Source organism: Chelonoidis abingdonii, chromosome 2 (assembly GCF_003597395.2).
Source record: "Chelonoidis abingdonii isolate Lonesome George chromosome 2, CheloAbing_2.0, whole genome shotgun sequence".
Lineage (NCBI taxonomy): Eukaryota > Metazoa > Chordata > Testudines > Testudinidae > Chelonoidis > Chelonoidis abingdonii.
Window position 1 is genome coordinate 174,876,784 of NC_133770.1, and position 26,438 is coordinate 174,903,221.

Sequence of the window (26,438 nt, forward strand, 5' to 3'; positions counted from 1 at the left end):
TGCATATGTTTGTGTTTGTGGGTGCTGCGATGAGCCTGAGAGCAAAATGACTGTTGTCTTCACACAAGGGGAAAACAAAAGCAAAGCTTCCATAGCTTCATACAGCAGGTTTGACTTGCAGGACCTTTTAATTAGCTTCTTTAAGCACACTACTTCCTTTTTCTCTGTTATGAAGTCACCTATTATTGCAAAATGAAAACACTTTCCATTTCAGTCTCTGGGTAAGTGACTGAAAACAAATCCCTTGTCACTTTATGGAATTCAATAGGATTTCATTTGGAGGGTTTGGGTTCAAAGAGCCTCTTTGGGAGCAAGTATAGCTAATTAGGACATCACAGCATAGGCTGTTAATCGGAACAACGTGAAAAATGAAATGAGAAATGGCAGTTTCATAATGTTCCTCTCAGCTTTCAAATTCTGATTGTGTCTGAGTACGTATAACATTTGAAGTGAATGGAAAGAAATTCTCGTTTCCTATTCCTTCGCTTTAGACCAGGGGTTCTTAAACTTTTGTACTGGTGATCCCTTTCACACAGCAAGCCTCTGAGTGCGACCCTTCCTTATACATTAAAAACACTTTAAAATATATTTAACACTATTATAAATGCAGAAGGTAAAGCAGGGTTTGAAGTGGAGGCTGACAGTTCATGACCCACCCCATGTAACAACCTCACGACCCCCTGATGGGTCCTGACTCCCCATTTGAGAACCCCCACTTTAGACAACTCTAAATGTCAGAGTTTCAAGTCTGAAAACAGACTTTAATCATTATTTTTAGTAATCATTTTTTCTATCGCAATAGCAACCAATGGTCTCTGTACATATGACCACATTGTGCTATTAAGGTACTAGCCTGTAGTGGAGGTGATGTGGAGCTCTACTGCCTCAAAAGAAACTTAGCCATTGTACCACAGAAATACATGATGCTTCCAGGAGCTCCAGGGAAGCACAGGTGCATATGCTCCCCTCTGTGGGAAGCTGGATCTGCTGGTCATTGCAAAGGTGTGGGGGAAAGGGACCCAGACTTTGCCTTCTGGGTAGCTAGTGTCCCAGTGGGCAGTGCAGTCCTTGCATTCACAAGAGCATGGTATGTAGTTTCAGTAAACCCTTATACTAGAGGTGCAAGAAGAGGTGTGCAACTGGTTCTCTCCCCTATGCACCTGCACAGAGACCAATCTCAATCTGGCCATGTGCTTTTTAAGAAGAAAGTCAAATACACACAGGGGTCAGTCTAAAATAGTAAAACATTACTTTAGAGCTAAAAAAAAGGGAAGGATTTAAAGTCGCCATGAGACACATATAATTTGCTTATTTTTCTGTGTCATTTTTCCAAGTGGCATGAGTTTACATGTATCCTGGAGCACTGGTTTTGGTGAGAAGATCGTTTAATTGCTCATTCACTCCTATTTTCTACCTTTTAGACTCTTCCCCCCACTCCAGTGCTCTTGTAATCTGAAGGAAACATCCAAAGACTGCTGCTGCCTGCTAGAGCATGTTGTCATTTATGAGAGGTGTGCAAGCAACAGCAGCACCAGTGTGAATCATTATTTTCCTACTATGTGTAAGTTGCCAAGAAGGATGATTAAAGAAAAAAGAAAAGAGAGAGTCTATGCACAAATTAAGATTGGGAAAGTGGGAGTGGCGTTACTTGTCAGGTGAGTTAATATCTTGTTTCTGCTCTGTGGGGTGGCACCACGAACACTTAGTTCTTTCTGCTGTGCCGATTTAATTTTTGTCTCTTCATTTACCAGGATTATTGCCTAGCAAGGTAAGTGCAGATCAAAATTGTTTACTCATCTCTAACTAATATCCATTGTAAAATATCAGCAAGTGGGATAGAAAGGCCGGTAAGAAAAAAAATTAATATTTTAAACTGCTGCATGTATTTCTTTTGTTTAATTCAGTAGAACTTTTCAGTTCCACCCAAAGCCAATTGCTTTTCCTAAGTTACCTTCCTCTTCACGGAAATGATGTATCGTAAATAGTGAATAAGATCAGGCAGCCGTGGTTGTAAAGAGTAGGAATGATTAAAATCTTCATACTTTCTGTTGTAGAAATTACTTTCCCTGTATTATGACAGACTGATTGTGTGTTTTAGGATTTAGACTATTAGATTGTTGTAAGAACTTCTGCTGCAGAAGAAATTTTCCTGTCAGTTTCTATATGGGTGTGTACATCCTGCTCTGCTTTCTGCGTACTATGATTAATCCTGACTAGGTTGTGCTGTGGGGCTGGGGACATTAACCTAATAATCGTTTTGATTTTCCACCTGGCTGTTTAGTCTCCTTAATTCACCCCTTATATATTAGGCACAGTACATTTTTTGGTTCAATTTTTCTCCTTTTCCCAAAGTTCCTTTCTCTTTCATATCCTCTGACACAGGACCTTATCCTTCTTTCAATAAAATCAATATAAAACTCTTTGCTCACACTGAAGTCAATAGAGCAGGCCTGTACTTTGCACAATTTAAAGAAATGACAGTTCAGAGGTGGTCATGTCTTTCACATGTTGTCCTTTATACATCACTGGATGATCTGCCAATAAGAGAACCAGTCTTATTTTCTTCTTTTAAAAAGGACACACAAAAGCCTTCTAGTTCTTGTACACCTTTCTTCCGTAATATAAACGGGTTAAGGGTTGAACTGAGCCCATTTTTGTTTTAAAGGTCAATGTCCTACACGTCAAGCATGCACAAGGGAAGCTGACACTATTCACTCTGCTCAGTGAAAACTCCCATTCAATTTCAGTCTTGAAGTGAACATATTGGTTATATTGACAGCTCCAGAAATTCAAGTCCAATCATTATTCCCAGGATTGTGTAGATAGCAGCAACACAGGGTTCCACTCACTGCCGACACAAGGGTGTCCCAGACTTCTTTTGGGGGACTGCTTCTCAGAATAGATGGTCCTTCTCCATGGCTGACCTATGATTTCCATAGGGTGGGGAAGAAAGGATGCAACAGGAGTCTATGCTGCAGTTTTTTAAATCTCCATTCAATTTTTTCTTGACTCCTCCCTGTGATTAATGGCTCAACAGCTGGGTCTCTCTATAGTTTGCTTCTTTTAGAAATGTACCAGTGTAGTCTTTCTAGGTCTGCTAAAGGGCTTTCCCTTAGTGGATGTCCCAAACTTCCTCTCTTTAGCTATTCCTGTTCCCAAGGCTTTAATGGCAGGGAAATGAGGGACATGGCCCAAGGCTCTCCAACCTTTAAAGGGCCCTGATATTTCATAATATTTAATATAGTAGCTTCCTTTCAAACATTAGATATCAAGTCAAGAGTCTCTAAATCTCATACATCTCTGATAGGAGAACATCATTCACCCGTAATCTGACCATGGCTGCACCGTGTGAAAGGATATTTAAAACCAGTGACTGAAGGTTTGGATAGAGTTTGAAGCTGGTTCTGTGTGATGCTGAAATGATTTTGTTAAGGAAGATAATGCAGACTTTGATTGGTTACCTTAAGCTTTTCCTCACCTTGAGATCTTTAGCCTGCCTGCTTATCTGATTCACATGCTTCTGCCGCCTTTTTGACCCAGATAGATTATTTTCTCCTGATCCCATCTTTCCCTCCCTCATTTGTTCCTCCACCTTGTTACCTTCCCTCTGAATACAAAAGATCAATAGACTGATCATTCTGATCTGGACACAGGGTAATTCTTCCCTATTGTCTATAATCTTGGTGTGGCTCCAAGGTATGTCCTACCATCAATAGGGATCATAATCTTTGCTAACAATCTGCCAGATCAGTTGGGTGTGGGGGATGGTGAGGCCTCAGAAGATCTCCCAGTCTCTCTTGGACCTGGACTTATTACTGTCTTCAGATCTGGTGTGCTGGGATTCCATGGCTTAGAGGGAGCCAACTGTGTGTGTCTTTGACTCCTGTAGGACACCACAGTACTTTAAGTTTAAAGATTTGTGTTGGGCCAGCTGCTGTGTTTTGATCACAGATGTTTATCCAGATTGATCCAAACCTTCCATAACATTTGAATTTTACCTGGCTCAAGGTTTAGGGTGAAGTTGAGGCTGGATATTTTTACAAACTCATTCATCCACCCCAATTAGTGCAGACAAGAGAGTGCAATGGGTGTCACCAGAATGAAAGTGCCTTTTGCTTCCTCCCAGTGGGAATGCTCAGGAAGCAAGAACTAGCCCAACCCTAATGCTGAGTAACATTTGCATGGCTCCAGCCAGAGTTGGGGAGGACTGGGACATCAGGAATAGATTTCTGCACTTTCAGAAAGAAATAAAACTACACCCTTGTGGGGAAAGGGTATTGCTGGGGACCCTTTCCTCTTCCTCTTCCCTCCAAATACCAGAAGGAAGGGTGGGGTTCAGCCTTTTCCTGGCTCCATTTTCAAGAGCTATCAGCCAAGGAGGTTTGTCTGTAGACACGCTGCCCAGCTCAGCCACTCCTTGACTATCATTCATTTAAGAAAGTTCTTGCCCACCTACTAGGACGGGGTGGGCAAACTTTTTGACCTGAGGGCTGCATGGGGTTTTGTAAATTGTGTGGAGGGCCAGTTATGGGAGGGGGTTGTGGCCCAGCCCCTATCTCCTATCTGGCCCCCTCCCCCGGACTCCTGCTCCATCCAACCCACCCTGTTCCCTGACGGCCCCTCTGGGACCCCTGGCCCATCCACACACCCCTGTTCCCTGTCCCCTGATTGCCCCCAGATCCCTGCTGCCCCATCCAACCCCTCCTCTCATTCCTTCCCCCCCAGACCCTTTCCCATCCAACCACACCTTCACCCTGTCCCCTGATGGCCCCCCAGGATCCCTGCCCCTGCCTGCCCCCTGCCATCCCCCCTCCTTCCTGACTGCCCCCCCAAGACCCCTGGCCCCATTCAACCCACTGTTCCCTCCCCCGCAACCACCATCCACACCCCCACCCCCTGACCACCACCCCAAACTCCCCAGTCTTCTATCCAACACCCCCCATTCCATGCCCCCTTACTGCACTGCCTGGAGCACTGGTCTGGATGTGGCCCACAGGTTGTAGTTTGCCTACCTCTGTACTAGGAGATCAAGTGAGACACTGTATGTGCTCTGTGCCTTCCCTAATGTGATTCCTTCATAATCTCCAACTTCTCCCTAGGCCAGGGCATCATAAACCTATCTCTAGTGAAGACTGTCTGTGATTTCTGCCTGCCCTAGAAACTCCAATGAAGAGTAATACCCTACCAGAAAGAAGAGAATGAGATGAAAACCTTTTTGTTGCTTATTGCTGCCCCCTGGCAGTACCCCACTGATCTGGGTTTCCCCTCCCTGGGGAACCCCCAACCCACTATTCTCACCTCATCTTAGTCTTGGCTACTGCCAGTCATCACTTAGCCCCCATTCCCTGGGGCAGACTGCAGTGTATCAGCCACTCATCACAGGCAAAGGTGTTTGGACTAGCTGTCTCAGCCTACCCATGGCTACCCCTCTGTAGCCCCAGTACTTGTCTGGCTTTACACTATGTCACAGCCTGGGGTTTTTTACCAGGCAGAGCCCTACAGCTCCCCTGCCCTATTCCCCAGCCCTGCTTCCCTCAGGTGTTTCTGCCTCTGCCTCTCAGTTTCCAGCAGCCAGGCCATTCTCTCTCTGAAGGCAGAGAGAGACTGAGACTGCTTCAGCCCAGCAATCCCATTAGAGGGCCAGCTGAGTCTGGCTGGGGCATGGCCACAGCTGCAGTTGTTTCCCCACTCAGCCTGGGCTATTCTCCCAGCCTGCCAGCCCTCTCTGAGGGCTGGTTCCAACCCTGTCAGGGCTGGAGCGAGTCACTACCCAGCTACACTTGGGTGGTAGCAGACAAGTGGCTCTCTTCCTTATGCCTCACAAAGCATTTAAGGCACGTTTCCAATGCCTTGTTGTGCACACCACAGTGTGGCATACAGCTGTGGTAAAAATATGATAGAAAACTCATGGTATATGTTTACCAAAGCATTTGGTATACTTTGAAAAGTTGCTGGGAAACAGGTGCGTCTTGCAAGGAAATTAATCCATTGCCAATATTCACTGATGCTGAGAAAACCTTTCGAGAATGCAGCATAAATTAGGTGTGTTTTTTAAGCAGGGACCTTGTATGATGCCATCTGGTTGCTTCATATACTGGTAATTAAATTGTGCAATATATTTCAATAATCTTTTTACATAGCATCTTTTAGACTAAAGATATCTTCAAATGGTTTACAAAAGTGAATCTAGAATTACAGAAGTTAATTAAAAAGAAATCAAAGCTATTTTTCTTATAAAAGGCCCTCTCTAATAAAAAAAACCTTGACTATTAAGAAGACAAGTTAATTCTAGTATACAGGAGACACTAATATGCACACATATGTATTCCCATAAAATTTACAAATACTATTGTTTACTTTAGAAGTCTCTACTAAATAGTAAGGGCCACATTTTCAAAAGGTCCCCTATGCAACATCTCTCTGCTTACACACAGCAATGTGCATGCATACCATACCCATACCACACCTACACAGTTTGTGCGCACGTTAGAATTTACACAGTCAGAAGTCTTTGCACTTACTATGTATATGGAGGTAAGTGTGTACAAATTCTTTCACAATGTGCAAAAAAAAAAAAATTTGCTACATGCAATATTGAACAGGTACCTGATTACAGGCAGTCCATTGTCCACATGGCTAGTGGTTCTTACTGCAGTTCCAACATACTCTGCTACTACTTGGGATTAGGGTTGCCAGGCGTCTGGTTTTCAACCACAACACCCAGTTAAAAAGGGACAGTGGTGGCTCTGGTCAGCACAGCTGATTGGGCCGTTACAAGTCTGGTTGGCGGCGCAGCGGGGCTAAGGCAGGCTCTCTGTTTGCCCTGGCTCTGTGTGGCTCCTGGAAGCAGCCAGCATATCCCTGCAGCCCCTAGGGGCAGGGGTGGCCACGGGAGCTCCATGCGTTGACCCCACCCCGAGCGCTGACTCTGCAGCTCCTATTTACCTGGACCACAGCCAGTGGGAGCTACGGGGATGGTGCCTGTAGGCACAGACAGTGCGCAGAGCTCCCTGGCCCCTCCACCTACAGGCCAAAGGGACATATCGTCTGCTTCCAGGAGCCGTGTGGAGCCAGGGCAGGCAGGGAGCCTGCCTCAGTCCTGCTGAGCCGCTGACTGGAAGCCTCCTGACGTAAGCACTGCCCGGCCAGAGCCCGCACCCCAACCTCCTGCCCCAGGTCAGTACACCCTCCTGCACCCCAACTCCTTCCTAGAGCCTGCACTCCAACCCCTGCCTCAGCCCTGAGCCCCCTCCTGCACCCAAACTCCCTCTCAAAGCCTGCATCCTGCAGCCCTTCCTGCACCTCAACCCCCTGCCTGAGCCCTGAGTTCTTGCCTGTACCTCAAACCCCTCATCCTCAGCCCCCAGCTGGAGCCCGCAGACCCTCCTGCACCCCAACCCACTGCCCCAGCTCTGAGCCCCCTCCCACACTCTGAACCCCTCAACTTCAGCCCAGAGACCCCCTTCTGCACCCCCAGCCCCATCCCAGAGCCTGTACTCCCATCTGGAGCTCTCACAACCTCCTGCACCCCAACCTCTTTCCCCAACCCAGTGAAAGTGAGTGAGGATGGGGGAGAGCAAGCAATGGAAGGAGGGGGGAATAGGGGTGGGGCCTCCGAGAAGGGCGAGGCAGGAGTGTTCGGTTTTGTGCGATTAGAAAGTTGGCAACCCTAATGGGATCGGTTACGACGACAGAGTTGTAAAATAGCTTAGTAAATGTTTGAGAATGTTGCAGTTTCAGAGCCCAGGTCAGCTGACTTGGGCTTATGCTGCAGAGTTAAAAATAGCAGTGTAGAAATTCCTCCTTGTGCTGGAGCCTGGGCTCTGACACTCGGTAAGGGGGCTTCACGGCTTGATGTCCTGTAACGTCTTAGTATTCTCTTTCATCTCTCTCTTTCTCCTCAGTCTTGATGAAACACTGTGCTGTGTCACCCAGGGTTGAGGCTGAGGAATAGTTATAAACCTGACTATTGTGTTTGAGTGTTTGTTGGGATGCATCTTATCTAGGCCTTGCATTGCCTTTCCTGCTTAATTCATTAAACATTCCCTTTTGATCTAATTCTATAGCAAGTAACCCATAACAAATGACCCACAAAGAGACATGCATGTATTCATACAAAACAGTACAAATATTTCCTAGTTCATCTCAAGCACATAGCTAAGTGACTTTTGTTAAGGTCTCAGGGTACAATCCTAGTCACACAGAAGTCAATGGCAAGATTCCCATTAATGTCAATGTTTCAGAATTTCTGTTTCTCTGTCTCCTTCTGTGTTACTTCACAGAAAAACTGTGGAGCAGTTAAGGTGAGTTTTTCCTCATTTCCATCTTCTATACTTCATAGTATTGCAGACAGATCTGGCCCAAATTAACTAAACCAATGGGCGATATTCTTCTATAAATCCAGAGGAATGCTTAAATCTTACTATTCAAATTTGGCTCATTGATTACAGTACAGCTGAGGTACACCTCCTTACACGAGGGCTGAATTTGGCCCAAATCTGTTCCCAATAACTTGACAGTCTACAAGATCAAAGTGTTCCCAAAGACTTTCATAGCAAGGACCACATTTTAATACAAAGATTATCTCATGGACAATCCCTTCATGATTTCACAGATCACCTAAACATCCCTGTGGCAATGACAGTAATTGCTTACATATCAAAATCTTAGGAAAGTAATTGCAATGTAAACAGTTGAAAATGATAAGTCAGCATGATAGCTGGGATTTCCATAGGAATCTAAGGGAGTTTGGTACCCAACTCTCATTGAATTTCAAAGGGATTTAGTCTCAAAAGGATACAAAATGAACTTAACTCATTTAGGTTTCTTTGAAAATCGCAGCCTATAGGACCAGTCTGCTCTTTGCTGAGCACTAATGTGGGAGCCACCAGTCACCATCTGGGAATGGGAACTTCTGTGCTAGAAGATCAACATGCACAAAAATTCATCATAGGCTCTGATGACACAGTTCATTGTAAACCAAGAGACATGAAGGTCAATGAAACAAATAAAGGTGTGTTTCAGTATCAGGGGTACCTAGAGCACAAGAGAGGTACCTTTTAAATCTGTGTAGTTTAACTGTATATATCAAAAATACATTAAATACAGATTTGGCCCTTTGTGCCTCAACATGCACTGTTTTATTTGATCTGACCAAACTTCCCCTTCTTCCTGCTGGTGTTATGATGAACAAATCAGTGTTGTACCCCAGAAATCTTTACAGCATGAGCAAGTGGTAGATTTTTTAGTTACTTTGGTCTTATTTTTTTCTGTTTCAGGAAAATGGCTATCGATGCTCTGCGTCTAGCAAACACTGCCTTTGCAGTTGATATGTTCAAAAAATTATGTGAGAAGGACAAAACAGCCAATATTGTTTTTGCTCCACTGTGTACTTCAACTTCTCTGGCTCTGGCATATAAAGCTACCAAAGGTGACACCGCAACCCAAATGGCAAAGGTGAGCCTCTAGCTTCACTTTTAGGTATAAAAGTATGCAACTGGCCATTATAGACTATGTATTTACTTATTCTTTTTAAAGTTGAACTCCCCTGCTAGGTAATAGTATACAGTAAAAGCTCTTCCAACATGTGTATGTGTGGGTAAGGGTATGGTTTAGGTGATACCGTGGTCTATTGCACCAAGGCTTGCATCTCTTTCAGACCAGAGCTTACTCCTGGGGGAATTCTGTGTCAAAAATTTAAAATTTTGTACCCAAAAAATAAAAATTCTGTGTGCAATATTTTAAAATTCTGCAAAATTCTGCATACGTTATTTGTCAAAATAACACAATGTAATCATGCCAGTTTCAATTATTTTTGTAATTAATTTAAAAATACCTGTCAGCAACTATGTCTATAACAATGCAGACAACAAAAAAGATTCAGGTAATGTTTTTTGACAAACAGATTCCTTACTAGGCATAGTAATACAGAACTCTGAGTAATAATTCATTTAAACTAAATTACAAAACCGTCTTTTCCCCCACCCCTCAGAAGCAGTGCAAAGGCTTGGGGGAATCGGGGTTAATGGAGGAGCTTAGGGAGAGGAAAATAATTGCTGGGAAGGAGCGTGGGTGTGAACTTGGAGAGTTGTTGGGTATGGGTGGGAGAAGTATAGAACAATTTTTTGGCAGAGGAGAGGGATTGTTAGGGAGCCTTCACCATGCAGACTCTGACTGACCCCTCATGACAAAGTGGGGATTTTCCCTTGTTATGTTGTAGGTGAGTCTAACTGTTTTGCATGAATACGGTGTGTGCCTCAGTTTCCCTGTGTGCTGCCCCAATACCTCGGTGGTGGGAATAGGGGTGTATGACTTTGGCTGAGACCTCTGGGGCGGGTGAGGCTGCTCCAGCTGCCTGCACATACACTATGACTAGTGCCCTTCATAACCTGAGACCCAGGATGGGGATACAGCTAGGTCGCGACCAGGTGACTCTCTGCCTGGGAAGTGAGACAAAGACAAGGAGGAGCAACGGCGGTGTCTGAGGTCAGGTCGCTGGAAGCTGGGCAGTCTGCTTGGGGAGACTGGAAGAGGGGAAGCTCAGGGATTCTGGCCCAGGACTCCCCAAGATGGACTTGGCTGAAAGTCACTGATTTCTGTGCTAACAAGTTCTGTTCTATGCTGTGTTCCTGTCAACTAATAAACCTTCTGTTTTACTGATTGGCTGAGAATCACGTCTGACTGTGGAGTTGTGGTGCAGGCTTCCCCAGGAGACCTGCCCGAGTGGACTCGCTGTGGGAAACACACAGTGTGGAAAGGGTTGCTGAATGCTCTGAGGTCAGATCCAGGAAGGTTGAAGCTGTGTAAGCTTCTTGTCCTGGCGAAAGTATGCTCAGAGAGGGGAAGATGCTACACCAGAGTCCTGACTGGCCTCATACAAAGTAGTTCCAGAGCATAATCTGGGGAGTCTGTGACCCCCCTAGCCTCTCTCATTCAGTTAGGCACATCTGCCCCTGTCTCCATGTGTTCCTGCACCATCCATCGCAGGGATTGGCAACCTTTGTTAAGTGGCCCATCAGGGAAATCCGCTGGTGGGCTGGGATGGTTTGTTTACCTGCACCATCTGCAGGTTTGGCCGACTGCAGCTCCTATTGGTTGTGGTTTGCCATTCCAGGCCAATGGGGACTGTGGGAAGCAGCGTGGGCTAAGAGATTTGCTGGCCACCACTTCCTGCAGCCCCCATTGGCCTGGAACGGCAAACCATGGCCAGTGGGAGCTGCAGTCAGCCGAACCTGCGGACGCTGCAGGTAAACAAACCGTCTCAGTCCACCAGCAGATTTCCCTGACTGGCCACAAGCCAAAGGTTGCCGATCCCTGATCCATTGCCATGTGTCCTTGCATCCTCACTCAGCCACCCCTTCTCCCACTCTCCTCTGTCCCCATGTGGCCCTGCATCCCCTCCTCCCACATGGTCCTGTACCTCAGTCAGCCAGTCCCATCCCCTGTCCCCATGCATCCCTTGACTCTCTCTCCCATCACCATTTGTCCCTGTGTCCCCACTCAGCCACCCCTTCCTCCATCCCCATGTGGCCTGGAACTCCCACTCAGCCAAATCCCTCCCCTCATGTGGCCCTGCACCTACTCCCCCCATACCCATGTGGCCCTTCACCCCCACTCAGCCATCCACTATCCCCATGCATTCCTGTATCCCCTCTCCATTTCCATGTGTCCCTGCACCACCACTCCCATTCAGCCCCTGCCCCGGTCTGTCCCCCCAATTAGCCCTTCTGAACCCAATTCTGTGACCCCCCCCCCCCAGCAGCTCTATGCTGTTTGTCCCCATATATACCATGCCTCCTGACCTGGCCCCGTGGACAGGATGCTGTGAGCAAGGCAGCATCTTTCACTTCTCTATCCATAGCTGGGGCTGCTCCACCTTGGAGCTGTTGCTGTATTCTGGCAGCCCCTGGTGGGCAAAAGGAGTAACTGCATCACCTTTCCAGCAGAATGTATTTTCTGTATAAAAAAAAAAAAATTCTGCACAGCACATGAATTCTTTGCATTGGCAGTGGTGCAGAATTCTCCCAGCAGTGCCAGGGTTCCACTGCGGTTTACTGCACAATTGAACTTTCTGGAGAATGGCTTTTCATTACAGCACAACTCAGCATGGCCTGGTGTTTTAACAGCAGGGTGTGTTGCAGGGATGTCTAGGGAAACATGCACAAAACAAATTTTGCCAAAATCCATTAGTGGTACAGTAGAATCTCAGAGTTATGAACGAACACCTTGGGAACAGAGGTTGTTCATAACTCTGAAATGTTCATAAATGAACAAAACGTTATGGCTGTTCTTTCAAATGTTTACAACTGAACATTGACTTAATACAGCTTGGAAACTTTACTATGCAGAAGAAAAATGATGCCTTTAACTGTCTTAATATAAAGGAAACAAGCACAGAAACAGTTTGGCCTTGTCAAATCTTTTTTTTTTTTTTAACTTTCCCTTTATTGTTTTAGTAGTTTTTGTTTAACACAGGACTGTACAGTATTTGCTTCCCCTCCCCCCCCTTTTTTGTCCCTATTGCTTTGCTCTGATTGCACATTTCTGGTGCCAAATGAGGTGTGTGGTTCACCAGTCAGTTTGTACTCTGGTGTTCATAACTCTGAAGTTCTACTATAAAAGTTCTTAATTCCCTTGGCAATAAAATTTACCCTTTCCCCTGAAAGTAGTCAAGAGAGGCTTAATGCAGTAGAACAAGCAGTGATGGCCCATGTGAACACAGCTACAGTGCACTGAAAGGTATGTAGTGCACATTGATGTACTGCTGTTGTGCCCTGTAGCAGTGCACTTTGATGTACTGGTAGTGCCCTGTAGCAGTGTCCACCCTGGGTGCTACTATGTGGCAAACTAGTGTGCCGTAAAGACTTCCTTGCCAGGTGCCAGTTTCCCCTAAAGTAATCCCTGATATAGCTCTGGAAGTATTGCTATGTGCAAACTGCTGAAGAGTCTCCCACAGCTGGATAACTAACAGGGTTGCAGCTTTACTAACTGCTTCGCGTATGCTGTAATTGCCATACAGATATATTTCCCATGCTTAAATGATAGCAATCAAGGTGTGGGGCTCTTCATGAGGAGCTAATGGGTGAGGCTTGGCCAAGATAATTTTGCTATGGTTACAAAGACAAACTGGAATTTTGCTATGGTTACAAAGATGACTTAGGGTTGGAGCTTTTCTTTTTTCTGTGGGGGATACGCATCTCATTGGTATTTACACAACATCTCTATAGAGATAATGCCCTATATATTTGCCAGTCAAATTTCTGGAATCATCCTTGAACATTTAATCAATCATTTTGTGTGCTCTCTTATATCTGCTGAAATGGGGCACTTAAAGGGTTACACTTGCAGGGGAAGAAATAAGGTGGCGGGGGACATAGTGTTTGGACACTGGCAGTGTATGGATTACATCTACAGGGGAAGGAATGATGTGGGGAAGGGGCAATTACACTCTACTGTTCCCTGTTCCTCATTTCAGGAACTTGAAACAGATACTGTAATGACCAGTGGGGAGTCGATGAGAGCTGGGCGGGGCGTTTTATTTAAAGCAGTGTGACAAACTTAATGATATTGAGTAGTTTACATTTAGAAGGTGATCTTCAAATTGAAACTGCTAGAAATTCTCCCACTATCCAAAAGTGAAAATAAGTACTTACATTTAAAGGGGTACCAGTATAGTCAGTTCTCAGGATTTCATTGTGACTTTCATAATATTTGGTGATTTTCTTAAAGCCCTGGCTCTTAGAGGAAGGTGACTACTAAAAAGCCCCACTGCTTACATTAAAAAGAAAGTTTCTAGCCCTAATAGTTGCTGAGAAAAGCATAAAAATGTGACCGGAGTGTACCTGAAAGGCTCAGAAACCAGAAGACAATTAAAAAGAATCCAACACTTTTTTTTAAATCTCATGACCTTTTGGAACCTGACTCATAGTTTTGAATGCTTGGGCTTTGCATTTCTGAGTTAGCTACCCAGTCGTCAGCTGTATTTTTCGTGTCAGTGTAGCTGCTAGCATCTGATTACTCTTTAAGCAATTCTGCTTCTGCTCCCCCTTCATCCCCAAATAGTTTATATACCACTGTGTTGTTTAAAACCTGCTCTTCCCTGTTAACTAATTCTTTGGGAGGTAAATGCATAAGAAGTTCAAATTACTGATATTTCCTTACCTTAAGGTTATAATTCAGTAAAGCTTCTGTAATTTGCTTCAAATTTTTAAAAAGTTTCAGCTGTCCTGATCCTAAGAATGATGTTTTCTAAAGCTACAAGAGGTTACTCAGAGTTTTTTCGGAGGGATTGGAATTTGTGGACACAATGACAGCCCAGTGCTGAAAAGACAAAGGTGATTAGCATCACTTGCATGAGTAGTCCTATTGATTTCAGTGGAACTATTTCCACAAATAACGTTGCAGGCTCAGGACTTTAGCTTTATGTGAGATTTGCAGACAGGGCTTATAAGGGGAGAAAGAAGCTTTGTTACCATTGTAAATATAAGGAGCAATGACAGTGGCCACATACTAGTGCTGTTTATTACTGAACAGCTAGGGATTTTAAGCCAAGACAGATGCATAATATCTTAACATGTTCATTAACAGGCACTCCATTTAGAAGACGTCAAAGATGTTTTGTTTGGGTTTCAAACAGTAACGTCTGATGTTTCCAGACTCAGTTCTTTCTTTTCATTGAAAATGGTCAAACGGCTCTATGTAGAAAAGTCTCTGAACCCTACCACGGTAAGTAGTTAAGGAATACATTTGATAGGCTGCTTGGCCAATATATTGACTGGCTATACAGGCCTTATGGTTATTTTAACATAATAGCCTGTCTCTGTTTGGATGTTACTGTGCTGGTCTCAGAATTAAAATGTCTTTATCCACTTAAACTGCATTTCTTTCTAAAAATTTTTTTAATCAAGCCAACTTATCAAAATGCCTAGCTTACTGTTGACACTAAACAAGTTACTAATAATCAAAAATCTCTCCCTTTCCATGCTGTTCTAGTAACTTTAGAAAATAAGCCCCCTTGCTTAAAATTGATATAATGGTAGTTTACTAATTTCCATCTAGCTATACATTAGCATGGACTGCTGAAATAAAAAAACAAAGTTACCAAGTCAAGTGCTCAGAAATTACAAAATGCCAGAATTAAACTTGCCCATGCTGCCTTAACTCTGCCTCCTTGTGCACAGTCATTACGATAGTCTTTAAATATATACTCACATCAATTTTTTTCCCTTCCCCTGGGTCTCCCTTTTCCTTCAAACATAAATGACTTTTCTGTGCCTTGAAGACCCCACACAAAATAGCAACAGTATTAATCCACTTTAAAATGTTACTGTCTGAAATTGTTTTACCTAGGACAGAGATTCTCAATATTTTTCTTTCTGAGGCCCTCCCAACATGCTATAAAAACTCCACGGCCCACCTGTGTCACAACAAATGGTTTTCTGCTGTGGCAAACTCAGGACAATTAGCTACCAGGAGAGGGGTAGTAATTGGTCCCGGAAAGCTTAGCCCTGGGGGAATAAGGTTCAGCTGGGACAGGGGTTAGCAGGGAACTAATTAGGTTCAGCTGGCCCCAGTTGCTGGAGACCTTTTTAAAACCTCTCTGGCAGGGAAGCAAGGGGGAGGAGGAAGAAGAAGCAGAGTATCTGCTCCAGCATAGTAGGGCAGCTGAACTCTGAGACTCTTCTTGCAAGGCAGATTGCATCCTCCCCAGAAGGAGAGGAAATAGAGAGCAGGGGCTGTGAGAAGGATCAGCCAGACCCTGTAGATTGGGAAGGGTTTTTTTTCTTTTTATTTTTCCAGCCTATGTCTCTGAGGCTAAGAAGGACTGAGCTAACAAAGGAGAGGCAGGTACTTTGCATCACTGCATTATAAGAGCACAAGGGGCTGGCAATTAGGGGGTGCAGCAGGCAGTTGCCTGGGCCCACAGCACAGGCAGCTCCAGTAGAGAGCTAACATTGCTCAGGCTTCAGCTTCAGCCAGGCTTCGGCAGGTCTCAGGGACCTTGGCCTTCAATCTATGCAGTGTGTGCTTATCAGCTTCTGGCCTTGGTCCCAGTGAATATCTAACACGGCCCTTGGTGTTAGGAGGACTCGGGCCAGAAACCTGCTAAGCTTGCCCCCTAAGTGGGGCCCCAGACCTCCTTGGTTGGTACGAACCACTGACCGAGGAGACTGTAATCACCTAAAGATAGTGAAAATCCATTTCTCTGTTTTTCCAGGTTGAACATTTAAGACAGTGGCTCTCAAACGTTTGTCCTGGTGACCCCTTTCACACAGGGCTTCCCAGAGGGGGGAGCAAGTGGGGCAATTTGCCCCAGGCCCTGGGCCTTGCAGGGGCCCCCATGAGAGTTTTTGGGGCCCCTGGAGCAGGGGCCTTCACTCACTCCAGGGGCCCCGGAAAACTCTTGCAGGGCCAGGACCCCTGGAGCTTCTTCTGCTCTGGGTCTTCAGTGGTAATTTGGCGGTGGGGGGTCCTTCCACCCTGAAGCAGAAGGACCCCCTCGCTGCCGAATTACCACCGAAGTGGGACCCACCACTGAAGTGCCAAGTCTTTGGTGGCGGGGGGCTCCTGCCATGGGTCTTCAGGGCACTTCAGCAGCGGGTCCTGGAGCGGAAAGACCCCCCGTCGCCGAATTACCACTAAAGAGGGGGCCCCCCACTGCTGAAGACCCCAGGCCGCCTGAATCCTCTGGGCGACCCTGCTTTCACATAGCAAGCCTCTGAGTGTGACCCCGCCCTTATAAATTAAAAACACCTTTTACATATTTAACACCATTATAAATGCAGGAGGCAAAGCGGGGTTTGGGGTGGAGGCTGACAGCTCGCAAACCCCCACATAATAACTTTGCGACCCCCTGAGGGGTCCCAATCCCCAGTTTGAGAACCCCTGATTTCATAGGATTCTGTGTAGTGTCTGTTTCACTGTTTCCCCTACAGAGTCAGTTTCACTTTTTTGTTATGGGTTATTTTCCTTGTGATTGTAAAACCACAGTAATTAGAATGGGGAGCCAGTGGCAGTCTGTTACCTGAAACTAATTTTTACTCACATCTGGAAACTGACTTGATATCAAGTTGGTGTCACTTTAAATTAAGAAAAACAAGACCAAAGAAAAAAGTTCTCTTCCCCCCAACAATTTCTCTATAGCTTCCACCAATTACAATTTCTTTTTCCTAATATCAGGCTTGAAGTTTTAATTTCAAGTACTGAGGGTTAGGGGAAGCTAAATAAAAGTATCTTGTTATATAGTCTTTAGAGGGTATATTAGACTTTGTCAGATCTGTATCACCTGCTGACTCTTATAAAGGGTCACCACACTGAGGACCATTCAATTTTTAGGGTCAGCAGGAAGAGCCATAGTGTTATGATCTTAAATAGGCATGCATTATAGAATTACAATATTGTAAAAAAATAAATAAAATTGCCTATAAGCTGCATGCTATATAAGTATTATTGTATCTGCTCCCTATTTGTTTAGTAGTAATGTGTGTTATGGAAACATGTCAAATAAGTAACACCATCAATTAAATAATGTACAATGTAGAATGTTAAAATTTTATTGTAATTTTACCTTAAAAAAAAAAGTTTAAAAATAATGAAAAAGTTAAGTTTCTAGTAGCAGCGTTAACACTTTTGCATTGCACATCTGGTGTGCTTTTATGCTAAGTCTTTTATGATGAATAGCTACATATTAAGCTGCACATGTTTATCCAGACAAACAGGAGCTGAATTACCACATGCAATACGGGTACACCAACATTACATCTGGAACCTTAACTTGGGCATTTCCTGATTTTTGGAGACTTCTCCTGTGCAATTAACTTTTTGCATTAACAGGGTTTATTTGCATTTAATGTGCCAGATTTTTTTAAAAAGGAAAATCATTAAGGCAGCATCAACTCTCAGAATAACCTCATATGATTAAGATGGTTAAGAGCCTTTTCTGCTAACTTAAACATTTATGTCAGGATAAGAATGTCGCCTTCCTTACAGCTGCATAAATATTTAAACTACCTGAAATCTTTACAATAAAAAGGCTTTAAGGTACAATTGGCATTTATGCTGGGTTAAAGATTTGTCACCTCAAATTCTTCTGATCTTAAACTCATGAGTCCAAAGGTGGTGTGTAAATGTGCCCCTAATTTACACACGCGCGTGCACACACACACACACACACACATTATGATTACGTATGTCAGGTTTGGAAGCTCAGCTGTTTTTTCACTTTTGTGGGAAAAAAAACAACTGTGACAATTAAAAAGAAAGGAAAGTGATTGTTTGCTTTTTCAACTCGCAGAACTAAAAAATGGCTGAAGAGATTTCATTCAAAATTAAAAACAAAACAAGCAAAAAACACCACCACCACCACTCCTTTGGAGAGAGCTCAAGCATGGAAAATTTCAGCCCAAAAGCTGATTTTTTTCAGAAAGCTAAAATCCAGTGAAAACAAAGCTATAATCATGTAAACTATTTTTCAGCTTTATTTGAGCGGAGACCTAATAGCATCCATTAAACTCTTCAAATATATTGTCAGGATGTTGAGGATGTAGATTGTGTGAATAGTTGTGTTTTTACCAAACATTTGCAACAGGAAGACCATGAATGTGGTGTCATTTTATCATCTCAAATAATGATAAGATAGGCACTTTTTACAGGCCATAGGTCAATTTATTCCCGCATGTAATATAATTGAATCTTGACTCCTGTTGAACCTCTGAGCTGATGACATTCACAGGATCTCTCTGTGTCAAATGAATCCATGTGGCAGGAATATTAAATCAGTGGGATTGCACTCGGGATGTATTTGACTCTTTGTGTTTTTCAGGAGTTTATTAATGCCACCAAGAGACCCTTTCCATCTGAACTGGAACTAGTAGACTTCAAAGAAAAAACGGAGGAAACCAGGCAGCAGATCAACAAATCTGTTTCGGAGCTAACTGATGGCAAGTATAGTTTAATCCAGGAGACCCTACTTAACGTCTCTGAAGAGAAATGAGAATTCTGTTCCCCTGTGACATTTTTAGTCAACATTTTCAGACATAATTATATAGTGAAAGAAATGGGAACATGCTTTTTTAGTGTGATCCTTAAAATTAATGATGTTAAATATATTCTGGCATAGAAAAGATGCAGTAGTGAAACTGAACTAAGGACTAGAATGTGAAAGCCTTCCTTATCCTGGTGAGTAGTTACACAATTGACTTCAATGGGTCAATTTGAGAATATTTGCTCTTTGATGTAAGAGGTTCACATTCGGGCCTAAACAAACATTAAAAGGACCATATTAATAATTTTAATCCAGTATCTGACCTGCTTTAAAGTTATATGCTAATGGCAAATATTCCCCAGATTCCAAATTTTGTGGGTTTTTTCCCCCAATTAATTTCATAAAGGCCATTCATTCCTTGGCCCGTTTGCTGACAAAAAGATGCCAAATGGTGGTGATTTTTCCTTATCTGGATATGTCTTTATGTAATAATTGGACTGAGATCACTTACTCATATCAAATAGGCCACCAAACAGCTGTCAGAAGTTAATGATGATTTGGACACCACCAATGGATACCAGACTTGAATCAGTGAGCAGGAGACTAAGGGTCCCAGGACAGAGCATGCAGAATTCCTTAGAGGAGGGTTTGCATTCCCATCTCTTCACAGCCTGCTGCTGAGTTTAGTAGCACAGGGCTTGATAGCACTGTGTATTTACTGAGCACTCACAGGATTTCTTGGTCACTACTGCCCCCAGTAGTAGGACTAAGAAATTAGCTGTACATGCTTCAGGTTTTCATTCTTCCAGACAGGTGGGATTGTGCAGGTAGCTTGTACTGCCTCTTTTGTGCTTAAGTCTGTGCATAAAGAGAAGTTATGAGTCTAGAATGCTGTCAATCCAGTTCCTTTCGTGACACTGCTAAAATTTTAGTGTGTCTGGAAAACAACAAAAATACCTTTCTATGACTTTAAAGCGTACCATGCAGTACTAGGTAGAGTTGTATAACTGAAACAGCACTTCTTGCTTTTTCCCATTTGTCTGATACCATCTCAATCTGAAATTAGCAGCAACTAGCTTTGAAATTTGCCTTTTGCTCCCAAAATTACAAACCGTATCTCACAGAAACTTGCTATAGAAGCCTGCAGCTCTCTAGCCATTACCTTTCTTTATCTAGTGTCTTAATGGCTGCAGCTCTCTCATAATAGCATTTGCTATTTATCCTGACCACAATGGATCAAATTCATTAAACTCCATTACTTCCAAGACAGTTATACCAAATATGAATTTGGTCTACAGTCCTTAAAATAGTCCTTGTAAAAATGTAACCAATTATAAAAATAAAATAACCATCTGTAACTATTTCACTAAAAATGAAAGATCAATAGCTTTTAAGAATTGTTTTCATTATAATATACCCAATATAGGACAAATCATCTGGATTCCAACACCACATAAAATACAAAATAAATATTTTGCATCATTTGGAAGTTCAGGTCCCACCCCCCAAAGTTAGGCTACAAATACTAAAATCACAAGTAGGGTGTCTCCGTCTTAAATTAAATTTCCTCATCTATGAGTACAGTATCTAGCCAATCCTAGTATTGTAACCAGGCAGAGTATTCAACTATTCGAACAACAATATTGCTGTATTCTATTAATGATGTGCTTTTTTAAAAAAACATATGCACAGGTAAAATGGAGAACATTTTGAATGAGGGGAGTATAAATGACCAGACTAAGATCCTCCTGGTTAACACAGCTTATTTTGTAACAAACTGGATGAAGAAGTTCCCAGAGGCACAAATCAAAGAATGTCCTTTTAAAATCAACAAGGTATGTTTTAAAAAGGCATTTAAATTATCCTGTTTCAAAGTAAGTAAATGTTTGGAAGAATTGAAATAGAAATCTTCAGTATTACTAGGCTGTCATGGAGATCTCTACTGAGCCTTGTTGTTTTGTGTCGTGGGTGCCATAAATCAGTTAACATTTTAATGAGTTGTTGGGTCTTTGAAAGGTTTATGTAAAACCACCCTCATCATTTTCTATGATCTGAAGAAAAATTACCAGATATATTTTTCTCTATGCTGTGACGTTTACTACACATGTTCTCAACCTTTTTCTTTCTGAGGCCGCCTTAACATGCTATAAAAACTCCATATCCCACCAGTGCCCCAACAACTCTTTTTCTGCATATAAAAGCCAGGGCTGGCATTAGAAGGTATCAAGCAGGGCAATTGCCTGGGACCCACAAAGCTAAGTTGCTCAGGCTTTGGCTTCAGCTCCAGGTAGCAGGGCTCAGGGTCCTGGGCTTCAGTCCTGCACGGCTTTATGCCCAGGACCTCAGTGAGTCTAACACTGGCCCTGCTTGGAGGACCTCTGAAACCCCTGGCTGAGAACCACTGTACTACACTATGACTAGAGTGTCTTTGACAGAAAGAGTGACCATTAACTGCCATTATGTGAGTGAGGGAGAAGTGCAATCTCACAGGTAACTGCACCCAAGAGATTGTAACCAATACCAGAAACTGCATCCTAAACCAAAGAGGTAGCCAGTGCAGGGCACAGAATATTGGTGTTATACACTCAGAATGGCTCCGCAGCTCAAGACAAATCACTGCACTAGCTGAAGACTTCAGATACCCTTGAAGTAACCTCAAATAGCTCACATTGCGGAAAGCTAGTCTAGAAGTTACAGAACAGTAGATCACTGTGGTGGGATTTGTGTCAAAGGGAATGGTCACAGCCTGTAGGCCACGCAGAGACAGAAGAAAGTACAGCACACTACAACTAACTCCTGATGATCCAGAGACATCAATGACTCCATCATAACCCAGAGACTGGTAACAACACTGACGAAGGCTAGTCACACTTCCCAGAGAAGGCATACTCACAGTTCCCGCCCATTCCTCAGTCTAAATGCTCCCCCCTACCCACCAGCAACACTTCCATTTTATCAGAGTGGAGACACTAAGCTGGTGTTTTCCAGGGAAAGCACAGACAACAGCGTCTGGGTTCAGCCAGGAGGTGGTGCAAAGTGAGATCTAGGTCTTCATGATAGAGCTTTGGAAAGCGTATCTGAAGGTCATCTACAAACAAGGAACATTTCAGGCCACAGTATTTCACTATGTCATCTAGTGAAATAGCATGTCTTTGGCTTGTGTAATGTGGGCTGTCGTTTTCTTACTGGGTCAATGATATGTTGGTCCAGCTCAGGATTATTTAATAGTTTTGTTTGACAGTAGTCAAAATGTTAATGACAGGAAACATTTGGCAGTATTGTAGATTGGACCCCAAAAGTTCCTTTTGGACTACTACTAAAACAGTTTATGGAAATAAGTATCAGGGGGTAGCCGTGTTAGTCTATAGCCACAAAAACAACAAGGAGTCTGGTAGCACCTTAAAGACTAACAGATTTATTTGGGCATAAGCTTTCATGGGTAAAAACCCCATTTTTTCCATGCATCTGAAGAATTGGATTTTTTAACCATGAAATCTCATGCCCAAATAAATCTGTTAGTCTTTATGGTGCCACCAGACTCCTTGGAGTTTGTGGAAAATGTAAGGTTCTTTATAAAAAAAAGGGGCACTCTTACTGATTTCCGCTTATAGCAGAGGTGTTGCCAATTTTTTGCTACCCCATTCTCATTATGTTGTGCCTCAGCCATTGGCATATCTTCAGTGCTTTAGGCTCACTGATATTGCAACGCCCTTTAAATGTTATACATTGTAATTTACAGTGAAACTGCTACCAGAGGCCACCAATCTGAGGCAACCTCCTGTCTTCAGAAACCTCCTCAAAGTGTGCCCTAGTGTATTAAGTAGAATCCTGATCCACCATTAGTAGAAAAGCCATTTCCACCCATGTTTGTCATTCTGGAATGAGGCCAGACAGGTTTCACTGTATATGAAGGCAAACAAATGCCCCAATCAAAGAAATGATGCATAGGTACAACTCTCATCCAAGCACACATACTTTCCTTCCTACCATCCAATTTGTGAAAGAAAGGGGCTGCCAAGTTGTACCCTGTATATTTTACAGACTGAAACAAAACCAGTGCAAATGATGAACCTGGAAGCTACGTTTTGCCTGGGCTATGTAAAGGAATTAAAAACTGCAATCCTTGAGCTCCCTTGCCTCAACAAGCACATGAGCATGCTCATTCTGCTACCAAAAGAGATTGAGGATGATACCACTGGCTTGGAACAGGTAAGAGAAATAGACAAGGTTTAAATGTTGTTTGCAAGGGAAGCATTCCATTTACAATAATTCTGCCTCTAAGGTATATTTTCTGTATTGCTCTCAAGTTACTAAGAAGGGAACAGGATAGTGGTTCCTTAGGAGTTAATTGTCTCCTTCTGCTTCTCTGCATCTGATGTCGTGTTTGTGAAATCGCATTGCCAGCTCAGCTGAAGGAAATCACTTCGAGTGCTGTGTCTAGGACCAAGTGCTTTTGTAGAGCCCACTAAGTGCCTCACTGCATCTTTAGGCACCTAAATACCTTTAAAAATCTGGCCTAGAGATCTAGTTTCCATGTTAATGTACATGTAGCCTGGTGATTATAGCAAAGCACTTAGGGCCAGATGCACAAAGGTACTTATGCTTCTAATTTTCACTGAAATTAAAATTTGCAGTGTATTTGTAGCCATGTTGGACCCAGGATGTTAGAGAGACAAGGTGGGTGAGGTAATAGCTTTTATCAGACCAACTTCTGTTGGTGAAAGAGACAAACCTCAGAACTTACTCAGAGTTCTCAAAGTTTGTCTCTTTCACCAACAGAAGTTGGTCCAATAAAAGATATTACCTCACTTACCCTGTCTTGCTATTGAAATAGAGGGTTGTTAGAACCTAACTATATTTGTGGGTCTGGGCATTGCAGTCATGATTACTGGGTTCTCCTATCAGCTCTGGCCTGAACTTGTTCAAAAGTAAAAAAACAAGTCACTTCACTTTTCATGTCTCAGTCTCCCTCATTTGTCAAAGGGTATATACTAGTGCAGGGATTGGCAACCTTTGGCAGGTCCGGGCCGGGCCAGTTTGTTTACCTGCTGCGTCCGCAGGTTGGGCCGATCGTGGCTCCCACTGGCCGCGGTTCACCACTCTAGGCCAATGGGGGCTGCGGAAAGTGGTGCGGGCCAAGGGATGTGCTGACCCCATTGGTCTGGAGCAGCGAACTGCAGCCAATTCATAGTTTAGACATTAAGGGTCAAGGAACCCCATTCACCTGTGTGCTACTCACTGTGAATAAGAATCTCAGAATCTGGCCCTAATTGTGTTAGCACTAGCGTAAACACATGCAGTTTTGTGGGTACTATGATTATACATGGAAGTTGTATTCAGATCATGAGACATCCTTTAATTCAAGTTCGAGATGGATTCCAATGAAATTTGCTGCTCTGCACACCCCTCAGACTTTGGGCCAAATAAAATATTTGGAAACACTGACAAAAGCTGATCTAGATCAGGGTGACCAGATAGCAAGTGTGAAAAACTGGGACAGGGGGTGGAAGGTAATAGAAGCCCATATAAAAAAAAGCCCCAAATATCAGGACTGTCCCTAATCTAGATCCAGATCAGAATTTTGAAGCTTGAGTCTGTCTAGTTCAAATGAACACAAGAACATAAGAACGGCCATACCGGATCAGACCAAAGGTCCATCCAGCCCAGTATCCTGTCTTCTGACAGTGACCAATGCCACATTTCAGAGGGAATGAATAGAGCAGGTAATCATCAAGTGATCCATCCCCTGTCACCCATTCCCAGCTTATGGCAAACAGAGGCTAGTAATTCCATTGCTCGTGAGCATAGGAATCAAGAGGCCTTGGCTCACATATCAGCTTTGCTTTTTCACTTGCTGTGTAGCCTTGGGCAAGTCACTTAAACTGTCCTTCCCAATTTCCTTGAGGTACCTACCTCGGAGGGCTATTGTGATTACTCACACAGTACTTGTAATGTGCTAAGGACCAGATTATATTCATTCAATGGAGTTACTATAGAAACCTACACCAGTGAGTTAAACCAGAGTGATATCAATGGAACTCAAGTATCAGAGGGGTAGCCGTGTTAGTCTGGATCTGTAAAAGCAGCAAAGAGACCTGTGGCACCTTATAGACTAACAGACTTTTGTAGCATGAGCTTTCGTGGGTGAATACCCACTTCGTCGGATGCATGCACTCACAAAAGCTCATGCTCCAAAATGTCTGTTAGTCTATAAGGTGCCACAGGCCTCTTTACTGCCATCAATGGAACTGAAAGCCCTATTTACCCTTAGGCATGATAATTACTATGTATCAAGGGCAAGTTTAAGTCCCTTATCTTTGGTTTTTGAACGGAGGAGGACAGTGGGGAGTGTCTTTTTTCCCCTTAAATCGACCATTAATATGCTCCCTTGCTTTATTATTTCAGCTTGAACAAGCGCTCACTCCTGAGACGTTAGTACAGTGGACCAATCCCAGCGTGATGGCCAATACCAAAGTGAACGTGTTTCTTCCCAAATTTAAGGTGGAAGGGGATTATGATCTGAAGCCAGTTCTGGAAAGCTTGGGAATGACAAATATTTTTAATGAGAATGTAGCAGACTTCTCTGAAATGTCTGAGACTAAGAGTGTGGTTTTGTCTCAGATCATCCATAGAGTCTCTCTGGAAGTAAATGAAGAAGGTGCTGAATTGAGAGAGGTACCAGGATATCGGATCCTGCAACACAAAGATGAATTTAAAGCTGACCATCCATTTATCTTCTTGTTTAGGCATAACAAAACTCGCAACATTATTCTTTCTGGCAGATTCTGTTCTCCTTAAATAAGGCATATCTATTGAAAAAAGCAGAATCCATTTGTTGTGATTCATATTTCTGTAAAGCTTTGCATCCTGAGTACCACCATTGAAAGGTAATCTAAGATGTTCATATATCAAACAGGCAGCACCACATACTTTTCACATGCAGCAGTCATATAAAATGATGCAATTTAACTCCTTTTGTTTCACTCACCTAGAATAAGGAATTTAGCACCACACAGGAACTCTCACATGTTTCATCAGGAAACACTCCATCTCCAGCAACAAACAAACATTCATGTTTCTCTGATGCATTTCATTTTTTAAAAGAAATTAAATCAAAGTCCATTTTCCTGGAGGAAGGTGAATTGGAATTGCTGAAGGATCTGGAATTTCATAATGAAAGCTAGCTGAGTTTTCTATAAATTTACCTTGTGCTGTGTCCAGAATCTTTCCAAAGTGTATTTCTACAACCCCCCCCCCCCCCAAAAAAAAAAAAAGTATTGACATTTGGGATTATAGCTCTGATCCTTCGGTTGACTGTGCACTGACACAGTGCTGTGCTTCAGTGCAATGTTATTGGCTTCAGTGGGATTCCATTTGGTTTGAGCAGTGTGTCTACACAGTCTATTGGAGGAATGGGGCTGCCATCTGTAATATGGAGTTAACAATTCTTATTCAC

The 26,438-nt window shown here is 43.3% G+C and overlaps 1 protein-coding gene across 1 annotated transcript; it reads left to right on the top strand.

Annotated features, from left to right (window-relative positions):
• Positions 1–1,686: 1,686 nt before the first annotated feature.
• SERPINB5 (serpin family B member 5) lies at positions 1,687–26,231 on the top strand. The gene is made up of 7 exons (XM_032792415.1): positions 1,687–1,768; positions 9,279–9,456; positions 14,587–14,724; positions 18,821–18,938; positions 20,675–20,817; positions 23,024–23,191; positions 25,388–26,231. Exons 2-7 carry the CDS (start codon positions 9,283–9,285, stop codon positions 25,778–25,780), a joined length of 1,134 nt encoding a protein of 377 aa, XP_032648306.1. The 5' UTR covers positions 1,687–1,768; positions 9,279–9,282; the 3' UTR covers positions 25,781–26,231.
• Positions 26,232–26,438: the final 207 nt, after the last annotated feature.

Bases quoted from the DNA above. Each gene is read 5' to 3' on its own strand.
- SERPINB5 (XM_032792415.1), top strand. From the start codon at position 9,283: ATGGCTATCGATGCTCTGCGTCTAGCAAACACTGCCTTTGCAGTTGAT. The intron at 18,939-20,674 runs GCAAGTATAGTT...ACATATGCACAG, and splicing joins TGTTTCGGAGCTAACTGATG to GTAAAATGGAGAACATTTTG. The intron at 20,818-23,023 runs GTATGTTTTAAA...TATATTTTACAG, and splicing joins GTCCTTTTAAAATCAACAAG to ACTGAAACAAAACCAGTGCA.